General features: G+C 59.8%; 1 protein-coding gene across 1 annotated transcript; it reads right to left on the reverse strand.

Annotated features, from left to right (window-relative positions):
* Positions 1–8630: 8630 nt before the first annotated feature.
* On the reverse strand, positions 8631–13337 carry ELF3 (E74 like ETS transcription factor 3). The gene is made up of 9 exons (XM_079935572.1): positions 13114–13337; positions 12588–12758; positions 12086–12307; positions 11844–11939; positions 11618–11737; positions 11405–11494; positions 11132–11248; positions 9984–10179; positions 8631–9395 (listed from the first exon to the last, which is right to left on the reverse strand). Exons 2-9 carry the CDS (start codon positions 12748–12750, stop codon positions 9281–9283), a joined length of 1119 nt encoding a protein of 372 aa, XP_079791698.1. The 5' UTR covers positions 12751–12758; positions 13114–13337; the 3' UTR covers positions 8631–9280.
* Between the last annotated feature and the right edge of the window lie 209 nt (positions 13338–13546).

Below are 13546 nucleotides of genomic sequence, written 5' to 3' on the forward strand. Positions count from 1 at the left end.
ATGCTGGATTTAAGTCCTGGTTCTGGGAATTCCCTGGTTGGCCAGTGGTTAGGACTTGGTGCTTTCACTGCCTAGGGCCCATTTTCCATCCCTGGTTGGGGAACTAAGATCCCACAAGCCAAGGGGCCAAAAAACAAAACAAAACAAATGCATACAAACCCCCCCAAAAAAATCCTGTTTCCATGGTTTGTGCAATCACAGACAAGTCACTAAAGTTGATTAAACCTCAGTTTACTCAATTGTGAATTGGAGATCGTAATTCCTACTTCACATGATTACTGTGAAGTTAATGAGATATCGTGCTTTAAAACAATGCAAAAAGCATTTTGAAAGTAATACTTATATATGGTAAAGTGTTCAAATAGTACAGCAAGTTATACTGTAAAAAGTCTCCTTCTCCCCCACCTTGACTCCCTCTCCTATTCCAGAAATAACACGGGGTTTTTTTGTGTCCTCCCAGAGACACACAGGATAACTAATTAAATACATTGTTTTGTAGCTGCTTTTTCCACTTAATCTGTTTTGGAGACTGGTCCACACACATTTACACGTAGCTACCTCATTATTTTGAATTCATTGTAGTTTATTTAACCACTTCTTCGTGAGCAGACATTTAGACATCATGCTTAAGAGCATAAGGTCTGGGATCAAACTGCTCGAGTCTGAGCACAATTTCAAACTTACCAGCTGTGAAACCTTGAGTCACTGGCCTTAGTTCTCTGTGCCTTGGTTTTCTCATCAATAAAATGGGGGTGATATAGACCCACCTCAAAAGGCATTGTGAAGATTTAGAGTTTGCATGTGTAAAATACTAACAACATTCGGCATATAGTAACCGCTCAATAAAGTGACTTACTTTTTTGTTTCCAGTTTTATTTTCCAGAAAGTCCACAATGATTATCCTTGTACCACCCCGCCAAAAACCAATATGCACATTATACAATAGAGGGTGACCTTGATATGGAAACAGAATGAATGGAGGGTGTGTTTCTACTCAGGACGAAGTAAGCTCAGGCCCTAATAACAAAAAAAAAGTCAGATAAACTACAGAATCAGAAAGCTGAGTTCGGACTTCCCTGGTGGCGCCATGGTTAAGAATCTGCCTGCCAATGCAGGGGACACGGGTTCGAGCCCTGGTCCGGGAAGATCCCATATGCCGCGGAGCAACTAAGCCCGTGCGCCACAGCTACTGAGCCCGCGCACCTACAGCCCGTGCTCCGCAACAGGAGAAGCCACTACAATGAGAAGCCCGCGCACCGCAACGAGGAGTAGCCCCCGCTCGCCGCAACTAGAGAAAGCCCGCTCGCAGCAACAAAGACCCAACACAGCCCTAAATAAATAAATAAATAATTTTAAAAGAAAGGAAGAAAGAAAGAAAGCTGAGGTCACAGGGCAACTAGGTAACCTAGAGCCCAAGGAAAGACGGGCCCCTCCAGGGAAAGATGGGATGAGAATGACTCACCTGAGGCAGTGCGAGGAGGAGACAGCCCAGGGGATGAGAATTTTGCTAACGTATTTAACAAATTGCTAAGGGCGGAGGGAGGCTCTCCTCCACAGACCTCCTCAGGGATCAGGAGAAATACAGGGCAGGTGGGAGAGTAGAGAGAGCACTCCCCGCCCCGGGGGTGGGGGGGCGGGGAAGGCAGAAGCCCCACCCAGACCCGCCCCTAGAAAAGCAGGAAAAGGAGGAGGAGGAGAGAGGGATGGGCACAGACGGGGACCTAGAACCTTCAGGCGCTGGGAGGAGGGGCAGAAAACAGCTGGGGGTCTGCGGGTTCTGGGCAATTTGCCCCCAGGGACATTTAGCAAAGTCTAGAGACATTTTTGGTCCCCAGAGCTGGGAGGACAGAGTGCACTGAGGGCTTTTGGTGGGTGGAGGCTAGAGACGCTGCTGAACTTCTACAAAGCCCAGGACAGCCCCACAACCAAGAGTCAGACAGCCCCAAATGCCAACAGTGTCCAGGTAAGGAAGCCTGCGTGACAGGCCTGCAAGGTCTTCTGCACACAAGTCCTGCCACAGACGGGAGGGTCATTGCAAAGGTCCTACCCTGGAGGCCCAGGCACATGGGGCCTGCCCAGGAGGAGCCTGGACCAGGACAAGGGGACATCCTGACCCCCAGCACCGTGCCACCGGGACACCAGGCACCAAGCAACAGCCACCTACGCAGAGGACAGCATGGACAGAGCACCTTCCATGACACAGGTGCAGAGGGACATAGGTGCTGAAGGCCCAGGGTGCAGCAGGGACTCAGAGAAAGCCCAGCACCAGGGGATGGGCAGCCAACTATCACCATCACAAAGCTCAGACCGACCTGAACTCCTGCCCAGCTAACTCAGGGTTCCTGGACACACACAGACAGACACACGGCCTAGCAGAAGAGGCACACCCATTCCCAGCCACATATGCTGTTTATCTCATCCTCTACTGTTCTACACAGATGTCCAGCACTTACTGCAAAAAAAAAAAAAAGGAAAAATATCTCGTTGTCAAAAAACAAAGTTACCAATAGAACCAGATTCATGTATAACTCAGGTGTTAACGGTTCTAGTGGAAAAGGCAGACAACAAGCAGGAACAGATGTAGAATTTCAGCAGACACGAAAACTGCAGAGGTCACACAGGGATGCTAGAGATAAAAAAGGACACTGAGGGGCTCCCCTGGTGGCACAGTGGTTGAGCGTCCTCCTGCCGATGCAGGGGACGCGGGTTTGTGCCCAGGTCCGGGAAGATCCCACATGCCGCGGAGCGGCTGGGCCCGTGAGCCATGGCCACTGAGCCTGCGCTGTCTGGAGCCTGTGCTCCGCAACGGGAGAGGCCACAACAGTGAGAGGCCTGCGTACTGCAAAAAAAAAAAAGGACACTGAGAGGAGAATGGCTTCCATGGGATCATCGCAGAGGAAAGAAAGAAGAAACAAAAACACCGGAATTTGTTGTGAATCTCTGGGCAAAGTCCTAACCTCTCAGAGCCAAAGGCTCTCATCAAATTGAAAGTGATTGAAAGGAAGAAAGACGTGGAGGCAGTAGGTGTAAATAACAGCCTTTGGAAATTTCTTCTCACCCATTGATACCTAAAGTTGGTTTTCTGTGTGTGTGTGTTTTTTTTCAAAATGGGAAATAGTTTAGTTCTTTTATAGTAATATACACAGAATCTGTTTTTTTAAGAAAATATAGTTATTTTCCATGATTCTGCCCAGAGATAACCACTAACATTTTTACAAAAGTGTATCATTCGACACACGGTGAATGCAAATCCACTTTCTTCCCACTTAATGGTACATCATGGACAGCTGCACATGTCGGTAAATAGAGGTGCCCGACCTCACTTTATGGGCTGCCTGGGAGGTGAGTAAATATCTCTACTGCAGTGAGTTTCGCCAGCCCCCTTTGGGTGACACTTAGGTCGCTACCATTTGTCTCCAATTACACCACCGCCACAGAGGGAGCCCTGGTACACGTATCTTTGTGCACCTACCCAATTATTTTCTTTGGAAAAAAGTGCTCAGATGTGAAATTGCTAGGGAAAAGTCGTGCATGCTTTTCAAGGTTTTTAGACAGCTTGTCAAATTGTTCTTCGGAAAGTGTCTCCTAATTCCCACCTAGACCAACGGTTTGTGCAGGCTTGAGTTTCTTCACATCCTCACCAGCCTAGACAGCAGGGGTTTTCTTTTTACTCTTTGCCAATTTGATATATGAGAGGTGGTGTCTCTCCTAATCTTAAGCTGCTTGCATGTCAGACGATGCTACGGAAGAGCGTACATGCTCTGTCTGCACCCTCCAAACCCCAGCATTTGCACTGACTTTTCCTCACGGCTAGAAATCAGCCAGGGCACCAAGCCTGCACTATAAGGACTATAAATCCCAGCATGCCCTGCAAACCCATGGGGTAGATAAGGATAGACCAAGGGATGTCGGGACTTTCCCCTCCTGCTGTGGCCTGGGTCACTGAGGCTGGCAGGTGTGGAGGTGGGCAGGTGAAGCTGAGTCATTCGGGACACTGGGTGTGGTCTCCTGGATCAGCTCCAGAGTTGACACGAAGGTTCCAGTAACGGGTGGCTGAGCTGGGCTAACTGCTGCTGGTGCTGCCCCAGCCCAGCCCTGCACATAGCAGGAGGGGAGGAGGGAGAGGGGGGAGGGGGAGGGGAGAGGGGGAGGGGAGTAGGTGGGGGAGGGGGAAGAGAGGGGGAGGAGAAGGAGGAGGGGAGGAGGGGGAGGGGAGGAGGGAAGAGGAGTAGATGGGGGAGGGAGTAGGTGGGGGAGGGGGAAGAGAGGGGGAGGAGAAGGAGGAGGGGAGGAGGGGGAGGGGAGGAGGGAAGAGGAGTAGATGGGGGAGGGAGTAGGTGGGGGAGGGGGAAGAGAGGGGGAGGAGAAGGAGGAGGGGAGGAGGGGAGGCAGGAGGGAGGGGGAGGGGAGGAGGGAAGAGGAGGAGGGGGAGGGGAGGAGGGGAGGGGAGGAGGGATGGGAGGGGAGGGGGAGATGGGGAGGGGAAGGGGAGGGGAAGGCAGGGGGGAGGAGGGGAGGCAAGCTGGGGGAAGGAGCGGAGGAGGGGGACGGGAGTCGGGACAAGAATGAGGAGGCTACTGTGAGTGTCTCAAAAACTGGCACCTCGTTCTCCATCCTCCCACAGGGTCACTGGGAAGCATCCTGAAACCTACTCTAATGGAGCCCCCACCCCGGGCGCTTCTCAAACTGTGCATCTGGCGGTGGGGTTTCAGGCGGAGTCCGGAGTCCGTGGTGGGGCTGAGGAAAGAGGCGCAGGAAGCCAGGCTCCAGATCCTGGTCTCAGGCCCTTATAGGCTGTTTCTTCACCCTGCACAGCCTCGGTTTCCCCGCCTAGGAGAGGGGGGTCCATCCTGCCTCACAGGTCTGCTGGGAGGCTGACGGGGGTTTGTTCTTTGAGATCTCATGGGCTCCGCAGTCCTGGGTGACCCTTCCCTCCCGGGCCCCCCGCACGCAGCCCGGTGGCAAGGCAGATGCTCAGTGAGAGGAGGGATGAGTGACCCCTCACCCAGTAGGTGCTGCTTAGGGGGCAGCTGTCGACACTGAGCTCACGTTCTCACCGCACGCTGTGTGCCTTTGAGCAAGTCGCCTGCCTCCTCTGAGCCTCAGTTTCCCCATCTATGAAATAGGGCTTGTTCACCTGGGTCTAGTGTCCTGTCCCTCAGTCATTGGGATTTGGTCACGATGCAGGACTCACCGGCTCACCTAGGGACAGTTTTTCCTGAAAAGAGGTCAGTTTCGGGAAGACTCTGTGAAGAGGTGTTGCACAGATGAATCCCTCCACAGGGAGAGGGGCCGGGCCGGGACAAGGCTGCCGGGCAAGGGCGGCTCTTCAGCACCCTGGGTTAATCAGCTATGCCCAGCACAGAGGGCACCCATATTCCAGGGTGTATGGGTGTCCTTGATATGTTGTACACCAACTGGGCTAAAAGAGGTCTTGAGGTGAGAAAATTTGATGCTTCCAAGTGCATATCAGGGGGCTCTGGTCCCAGGCCCTCATGGTGGAGGCGGCTGGCAGGAACCCACATCCAGGTATGACCCCCCCCATCACCTGTTTATTGATTGACAGCCTCAAGGAGCCATCGTTTTGCAGGTAGAGGGGCTGCAGGACAAGCTCCTAGTCCGGAAGCAGTAGGTGGGGTCAGGCACTTTCACCCCAGCTGAGGACTTCCAGCTTACGGGCCACAGGGCCCTGCGTGGCAGTGACGATGGTGGCTGCGGGGACCCACGGTCTGCCTCCACAGACTGTGGTCCAGTGGGGAGCTGGCTCAGCACAGCCAGATCTTTTGGTTAAAGAGAAGCCACCATCCCGTTATTGTGTGAAAATTGTTCTGATTTTAAATTTATTTACTTATTTTTGGCTGCATTACGTCTTCGTTGCTGCACAGGCTTTCTCTAGTTGCGGCGAGTGGGGGCCACTCTCCTTTGGGGTGCGTGGGCTTCTCGTTGCGGTGGCTTCTCTTGTTGTGGAGCATGGGCTGTAGGCGCGGGCTTCAGTAGTTGTGGCACATGGGCGTCAGTAGTTGTGGCACGCGGGCTCAGTAGTTGTGGCTCGCGGGCTCTAGAGCGCAGGCTCAGTAATTGTGGCACACGGGCTTCAGTAGTTGTGGCTCACGGGCTTAGTTGCTCCACGGCATGTGGGATCTTCCCGGACCAGGGCTCGAACCCATGTCCCCTGCGTTGGCAGGCGGATTCCCAACCACTGCACCACCAGGGAAGCCCAACCGTTCTGATTTTAAAGAGTTGGCCACGTATTCCTGGTTTTCTGCTGCTGCAGATGCACCTGTAGCAGGAGGCATGGTGGGCGGCTCAGCGGCTCTGACGGGCAGGGATGCTGCCCTCAGGGGTCGCTCAGGGCCCCATGAATGCCCAGCTCTGCTGTCGCCACTTGGGAGTGGTTCATAATTTTTAACAACGGGGCTGAGTTTTCATTTTGCATTGGGCCCGACTTGGGGGCAAGCTGGAGCCCACCTGGCGGGGAGAAGGGAAGCAGAACCGCTTCAGAGAGGCGGGGGGAGGTGAGCTGATAACTCAGGGGCTGGGGGTTTCGTCCACTGCAGGGGGCGCGCTGAGGCTGTGTGTGTGTGTGTGTGTGTGTGTGTGTGTGTGCGCGAGTGTGAGGCTGGGGGGCCTGAGTGCGTGTGTGCCCAGGGGGAGGGGGCGGCCGGGCAGGGAGAGGCAGGGAGAGGCACAGGGCAGCCAAGCAAATATTTATCGACCGCCTTCTCTGTGCCAGGCGCTGCGGAGGCACCGAGATGAGTAAGCCCGGCCTTGCCCGGAGGCCCCACAGCTCCTGAGGGTGAAAGGGTGTAAACAGAGCGAAAGGAATCGAAGACAGGGAAAGCTCGGCTCCCCCGCGTGCGGGAGGGGAGCTGAAGGGGCGGAGCCGCCCCTCCCCCGCAGGCACGCCCCGAGGGGCTCCCTCACCTGCCCAGCAGCCCCCCGACCCCACGGGGGCAGTAAGAGGTGGGCCACGCCCCTGAGTCCAGCCGGCGGAGAGATGGGGACGGGCAGGGCTGCCAGGGCTGCCGGGCCCTGCAGTGTCCTGGGGAGGGGGGCGGGGGGCGGGGTTGCAGTGTTGGGACGGAGACACTGAGGACCACGCCCCCTAGGAGGGAGCGAGGCCCCGCCCCCTGTCGCCCCCAAGCGCCGGCAGGAGTCCAGGCTCCGCCGACCTTGGACCAGCCTCCTGCCCCAGCCGGGACACGGGGACGCCCAGTCCCCTCCGAGGGCTGTGGTGCGGAAGGAATGAGATAAAGGATGAGGAAAGCACCTCATAAACTGAAAACGGCAGGACAAAGGTCGGCGCGCCGTGCGGGCACTGCTGCCTCGGGCCCTTTGGCACGGGATGAAGGGCTGGGCCGCGGGCAGCTCTCCTCCCCAGCAGACCCTCCGGGCCGCGTCTCACCGCCAGTGCCTCCTTCGGGGCTGAAGAAGCTGATGGAGGCGGAGGGTCCTGGGCGGGCTTGGGGTCCCGGAGGTGTGCTGTGGTCCCGGGGCTCCTGCCCACTCTCAGAAGGGACTCAGGCAACGTGGGTGACCCTCTGGGAGCGCGAGGACCCCAGATAACACGGGCGGAGAGGTGAGCACAGCGCCCGCACTTGGTCATTTTCAAGAAATGAGGCGACTATTAGGCCAGGACCCCCGATAAAGCAGCCGCGGGGAAGTGAGGACTGCTCCTAGCCCCCAGGCCCTGTCCTCCTGAGTGAGCCCCACGCACACACGTGCACACGCACACACCAGCACACACCTGTTTTTCTCAGATCCCTTTCTTACCCGCATCCCTTTGGTGAATAATCTGATATTTCTAAGACAGCTAAACAGCCTTGCAAACACACAAAATGGCTTTTTAAAGTGCTCCCCGGAACTCGAGGCCTCAGACTGAAGGAACTCCGCTCTGGGAGATGTTCTGCACGAGGACCCCCCCACCCACAGCCCCACCTGAACCCAGATGTGTCATTCTGTGCAGACAGAGCAGCACCTTCTGGAGTCTGCCGAGGACACCGTCAGAGGACCCCCAACCCTGGAGAAGCCTCTGGGGAGACGGCAGGGAGCACGGCTGAGTCCCCGGGGAGCCGAGCCTCCCTCTGCGCCTGTGACCCGGGCTGTCGGTCTCCGTCGTGGGGAGGGGGCCGCGCGGCGGCAGCGGTGCCCGCGGTGCCACACAGACCAGGCCAGGCGTTCCTCCTCCCCCGAGTCCTCAAGCACTCATCTCGCTTTGTTTGCTTTTCCCTCCGCAAGATCATAACTCCGATTCCACGTTCGACAACGAAAGCTTGGATTCATCTCACAGATACTCAGCTTGCAGCCAGCTTGGCTGGAATGCACATCTACTCCACAAGGCCAGACACGCAATTCCAGACTCCTTAGTGGATGCCAGGGCACGGCGGCCTGACAGCGGGGCAGCGGGCTGCAGAGGCCTGGCTCGGCCCAGGTCGCCCCGCTGGTGCCTCGTGGCGGCAGGACAGCCCAGGCTCCAGGGAAGGATCACCCGTCCCCTCACTCTCCCCCAACCTCAGCCTCCACCTTCACCTGCAGCCGGCAGATCCCTGCCCTGGTCCCCTTTCCCAGCCCCATTGCCCACATCCGGGCCAGAGCTCTAGACTTTAGTATACAGGTAGCTAAGACAAAGGTTAGAAAAAGCCCAGAAGGCACTTTATTGGAGGTCTCTGCCCCCATTCACAGGAGGAGGGAGCCAGGAGCCCCGTCCCAAGGGTCCCGGCACTGCCCTGCTCCTCACTGGTCCACAGAGGGCCTAGAACAGTCAGTGTGGCCACCAGCACCTGGTGAGGGAGGGGCGGGACGGGAATGTCTTAGAAAAAATAGATCTCTATGTACATATCTGTATTTATAGCACATAAATTACGGAGTGCTCTGACCCCCGCCCGCGGAGTCCAAGCACTGAGTGGGGAGTGGGAAGCCAGTCCAGAAAGAGGGGGCCCTTCTCCGGGCCCAGGGCCCCCAGCCTTCTCAGCCCGCTCCGGCCTCTGTAGGAGGGAGGTGTCCGCCACTGGGGTCTGATTTGGTCTGACGCAGCCCAGACAGAAGGAGCCGCGAGCGCAGCTACAGCCAGCACACAAGTGGCCTCAAACACCAGGCTTGTAATTCCAAGAGGAGAACAGAGGGCAGAGGCCACCTGCCCCAGATGCCAGGACGATGGCCGACAGGAGCCAGAGCCTCAGCTTCTCTCCACGGCGCAGGGCGCATGCCCAGGCGTCCTGGTGGTCCCCTCCGGGGGCTGCAGCCTCAGGTCCGAGCTTTGGTCGCAGGGCCGGTCCGACCCTCAGTTCCTATGCCCGGCCACCTCCTCCTCCTTCCAGCCGCTGGAGTTTTTGCCGAACTTGTAGACAAGCCGCCGGCCGTCCACCCGCTCCAGGATCTCCCGTTTGTAGTAGTACCTGAGGGGAGAAGGGTGGTCAGAGGTGCCCAGGCAGGGGCCCGCCTGCCAGGAATCCTCGGGTGACCTGCCCCGCTGGGCTGCAGCCCGGCCGACCTGGGCCCGAGCCACTTCCTGCACCGAGCAGCCTCTGCTCCTTCGCCCTGCTCTGTCCCGCGCACTGGGCCATGCCCTGGCTTCTGTGTGGCTTTCGCCTCTGTCCTGGGCCCATCACGAAGCCACGTGATTTTAGGGTTGAGGAAACCTTAGCGATGGTCTGCGAGGAAACCAAGGTCCAGAGACAGGCAACTTAATGGCTTCAATGGTGTGGGCCTCGGCTACTGCCCTTTTTACCACCAAGAGCCTTTCTTAGGACGGGCCTTGCAGGCGACACAAAGAAATGCAGTCAGACCGAATTCAGCGTGTGCTGCGGGCCAGCCAGGCTCCCACAGAGTCCACGAGGTGGCCAGACCCCGTGGTTCCTCGCTGCCCGGGACTCACAGCCGCCGGAAGGGGGAGGTTCTGATGGTGCCGGCGCCGCGCTGCACGGGACTCACAGCCGCCGGAAGGGGGAGGTTCCGACGGCGCCGGCGCCGCGCCGCCCGCTCACCTCATGGCCCGGCTCAGCTTCTCGTAGGTCATGCTGCTGTTCTTCTTCTTCTGGCCCCAGAGCTGGGCCACGGCCTCCGAGCGCAGGAACTTGAAGACGCCCTCTTGCCGGTTCTCCCACTTCATGAGGCCCTCGTTGAGCTCCGGGTGGATGAGGATGTCGCGGATGAACTCCCACAGGTGGGTGCCTCTGGGGGCTGCAAGGCCAGGCTCCATCAGTCAGCGGCCCAGGCGACCCCTGACCCCCACGACTGCTGCCCATCCCGGCGCACAGCCTACTGGCGGCTGCCTCCCTCCTGGCCTCCCCCACGGGACAGCTGGGGAAGCTCCAGGAAGACCACGTCTCGCACGGCACAGAGGTTTAACTCGCTCAGGTACTCATCAAATGTCTGGCTGGGATACAAGAGCGGTTGAGACATGGGACCGCATTGAGGGGCTCACAGTTTCGAGGGGTCACGGTAAAAAAGCAGATACAGCAAAAGGTGGTGAGAGCTCAGCAGGGGCAGGACCACAGAGCTGGCCCCGGCCTGGGGGACAAGGGGACGGCTTCCCGGGAAAAATGACCCCAAGACGCAAACAGGCCCAGTGCGTGTGGGAGGGGCTGCACGTACAGATGAGAAGGAGCTGCGGGGGCCCACGCAAGGGCCAAGGCCAGGGGGCAGGGACTTGGTGGGTGGAAGGGCCACTCCTGCGTGGCCCTCGGTGGACGGGCCGTCCAGCGGCCGAGCCACTGTCCCTGCCGGCGCCTGCCCAACACCCGCCAGCAAGTGTGTCCCTCAGGCAGGACGAGGGGTGGGCAGGAAGCCTGGACCCCAGCGCCACCCTTCCTGCAGCCCCCGTGGCTCCACCGCCACATGCACCATGAAGGACCAGCCAGGCCCTGCCACCGGGCAGGGGCCACGCGCACCCTGGCCCCGTGCACAGCAACATGCAGAGGGCCCAGCTCAGGAGAGAGGCCCCCCGGCCCCACCACGGCCCCCCGCCGTGCAGGGCCCCCCCCGCCGTGCAGGGCCCCCCAGCCGTGCAGGGCCCCCTCACCGTGCAGGGCCCCCCCGCCGTGCAGGGTCCCCCTCACAGTGCAGGGCCCCCCAGCCGTGCAGGGCCCCCTCACAGTGCAGGGCCCCCCAGCCGTGCAGGGCCCCCTCTCACCCTGCTTGCTCTTCTTGCCCTCAAGACACTCCCGGGAGTCTTTACTCAGCTTTCGGGGCCGGCCCCGTTTCCGCTTCCCATGCTTAAGATCCCCCTTCTTGTAGTCGGGAAAGCCGTCTGTGGGGAGAGGTGGAAGGTCAGGAGAGGGAGGGATGGGGGCTGCTGGGGGACAACCCCCCTCCAGGAAAACCCTGAGGGGGTGGGGGCAGGGGGCCAGCCCCTGAGCACTGCCAGAGGAACACCCACGGGGACCAGGAGGTTCCCTCCGCTCACCCCCAGAGAAGAGCTTGCTGTCCAGGGCGTCCAGGTCCACGTCGCTTCCACCGGAGTCTGAGGCCTGGGGGCTCTGAGACGCGCCAGTCCCTGGAGGGGCGGGCCAGAGTGAGCCCCTTCCTGTCCTCCCAGAAAGCCCGGGGTCTAGTGCGGGGCGTCAGTGCTCAGGGCATCTGGGGAGGGGAGGCTGTGGGCAGACGCCCGAGGGCTCACCTGCGGTGGAGACGTCAGAGCTGCCCGGGGAGGGGACCCCCGTGCCGAAGCTGCCCGGGTAGAAGGGGCTGGCCTGTCTGCAGTCCTCAAGCATCTCCGGGGCAAAGGGGCTTCCCTGGTCTGGGGGGAGGTGAGAGTTCAGAGGGGGCCCTGACTCTCCCAGCTGGGGGTGTGGGGCAGAGAGGGGACAGGACAGGCTGGGGGGGTTGAGAGAAGGGGCTCTCACCCAAGGGGCCCTGGTCCCCCAGGGGTTCCAGAAGCGCCATGCTGTCCTTCTCCAGAAGCTCCATGATCCAGCTGAGCTCGTCGGGGAAGCTGGAAGCTGATGAGAAGGGGGTCAGAGCCCAGGGGTCTCCCCTCCCCTCCCTGGGGCTCTCTCCCTGGTGGTGCCCTCGGGCCAGTCCCCAGACCAGCCTCCCTAACTGAGGAGGGGGCGGGGCAGGAGGCGGGCTCCCCTCCAGGACTCACTGAGGTCCCACAGCTGGGAGTAGAGCTGGTCCCCCAGGGGCCCGAAGACCAGGCGCAGCTCCTCAGGGGCGCAGCGGCAGAGCGCAGCCCCGTCCATGTCACAGCGCGAGAGGTCAATGGTGCTGGCGTCATACTTGTGCTTCTCCACTTGGTAGCTGATCCAGTCCAGGACCTGGGCCTTGGACCAGAGCTGGGGCTGCTCTCCCAACCAGCTGGCCTTCTCTGCAAGGGGCCGGCACAGCGACGGGTCAGCCCCCTTCTGGGGCCAGCTGGGGATTCCGGGGGTCCCGCCTGGACTCTCAGAGCACCCAGCCAGGAGCAGGGCGGGCGGCGGTGCTCACAGCACCCCGGCCAGCACCCCCGCCAGCACAGCCCCCAAATCCTAACACCCCAGCTTCTTACAGCTCACCCCAGCCCTCCCCCTGCCCGATCCCACACTTGTCCCAGGCTCTTAGGCGGACGTCTCCCCCTCCCCAAACGCCCAGCCCCTCCTGAGACCCACCTGTGCCCTCCAGGGGCACCTGCGGGCTGCTGAGCGCCAGCACCAGGTCATCGGCCCCGAAGGCGGCGGCAGGGGGAACAGAGGCCAGATTGGGGTCATCCGAGCTGTACATCGTACTGAAGTAGGTGCTAAAAACGTTGCTAATCTCACAGGTTGCAGCCATGAGGCTCCCTGGGAAGGGAGGGCAAGGCCGGTGAGAGCCAGGGACCCAAGGGCGTGAAGGTCAACATCTCGTAGGACACCCTCTCCTCAAGACGGGCTCCAGGGTCTCAGAGCCCGGGGGACGGAGGGTGTGCTGGTGGGGGGCACAAGGCCTCCCGCTGGGCTCCCTCCTCTGCCCTCCTGGGCCCACGAGTGGGACCTGCAGTCGTGGCCACTCTGTCCTTTGCAGGGACAGGCTCTCGGGCCCTCAGGACACCGCCCAGCCCTGCAACTCCTGCTTGGGCAGGCTCAGAACCAAGCTCCACCGGCCCCTCCCCAATCCCCCCGGGGCCAGGCGGGGGAATGTGACAGGCAGGGGTCCTACCTTGGCGGCCGAGGGTGTGGCAGGCGGGTTTAGGGGCAGCAGGCGGAGGAAATCCAGGGAGAAAGCCCCGCCAGGTAGCGCTGACACGCAGGCCGCGCTCCCACCGCTGCGCTAAGTAGAAGCTGCGAGCTCCGCCCGCGCCCGGGCCTTTATAGGCACCCGCGGTAACCTGAGCTGGTGGCTCATTGGTCGAGGGGATTTCCTGGCCTTTAGACTGGGCTCCTGGCCCCAGGTGATTTGCATATTTTGTGCCACTTGGCCGGGATCCAGGCCGGCGGTGCTGGGAAATCAGGCCCGGCTGGTTTAATGATTGTCAGGGTCTGTCATCCCGCACCCTCTGGGGTTGGGCACAGGGCAGTGGCCTGGGCGGGTGGCAGGTGGACGTTGGGTGGGCATCTGCACTTTCGGCCACCCTTTGGCTCAGGAAATTCCT

Source organism: Stenella coeruleoalba, assembly GCF_951394435.1.
Source record: "Stenella coeruleoalba genome assembly, chromosome: 1".
Classification (NCBI taxonomy): Eukaryota; Metazoa; Chordata; class Mammalia; order Artiodactyla; family Delphinidae; genus Stenella; species Stenella coeruleoalba.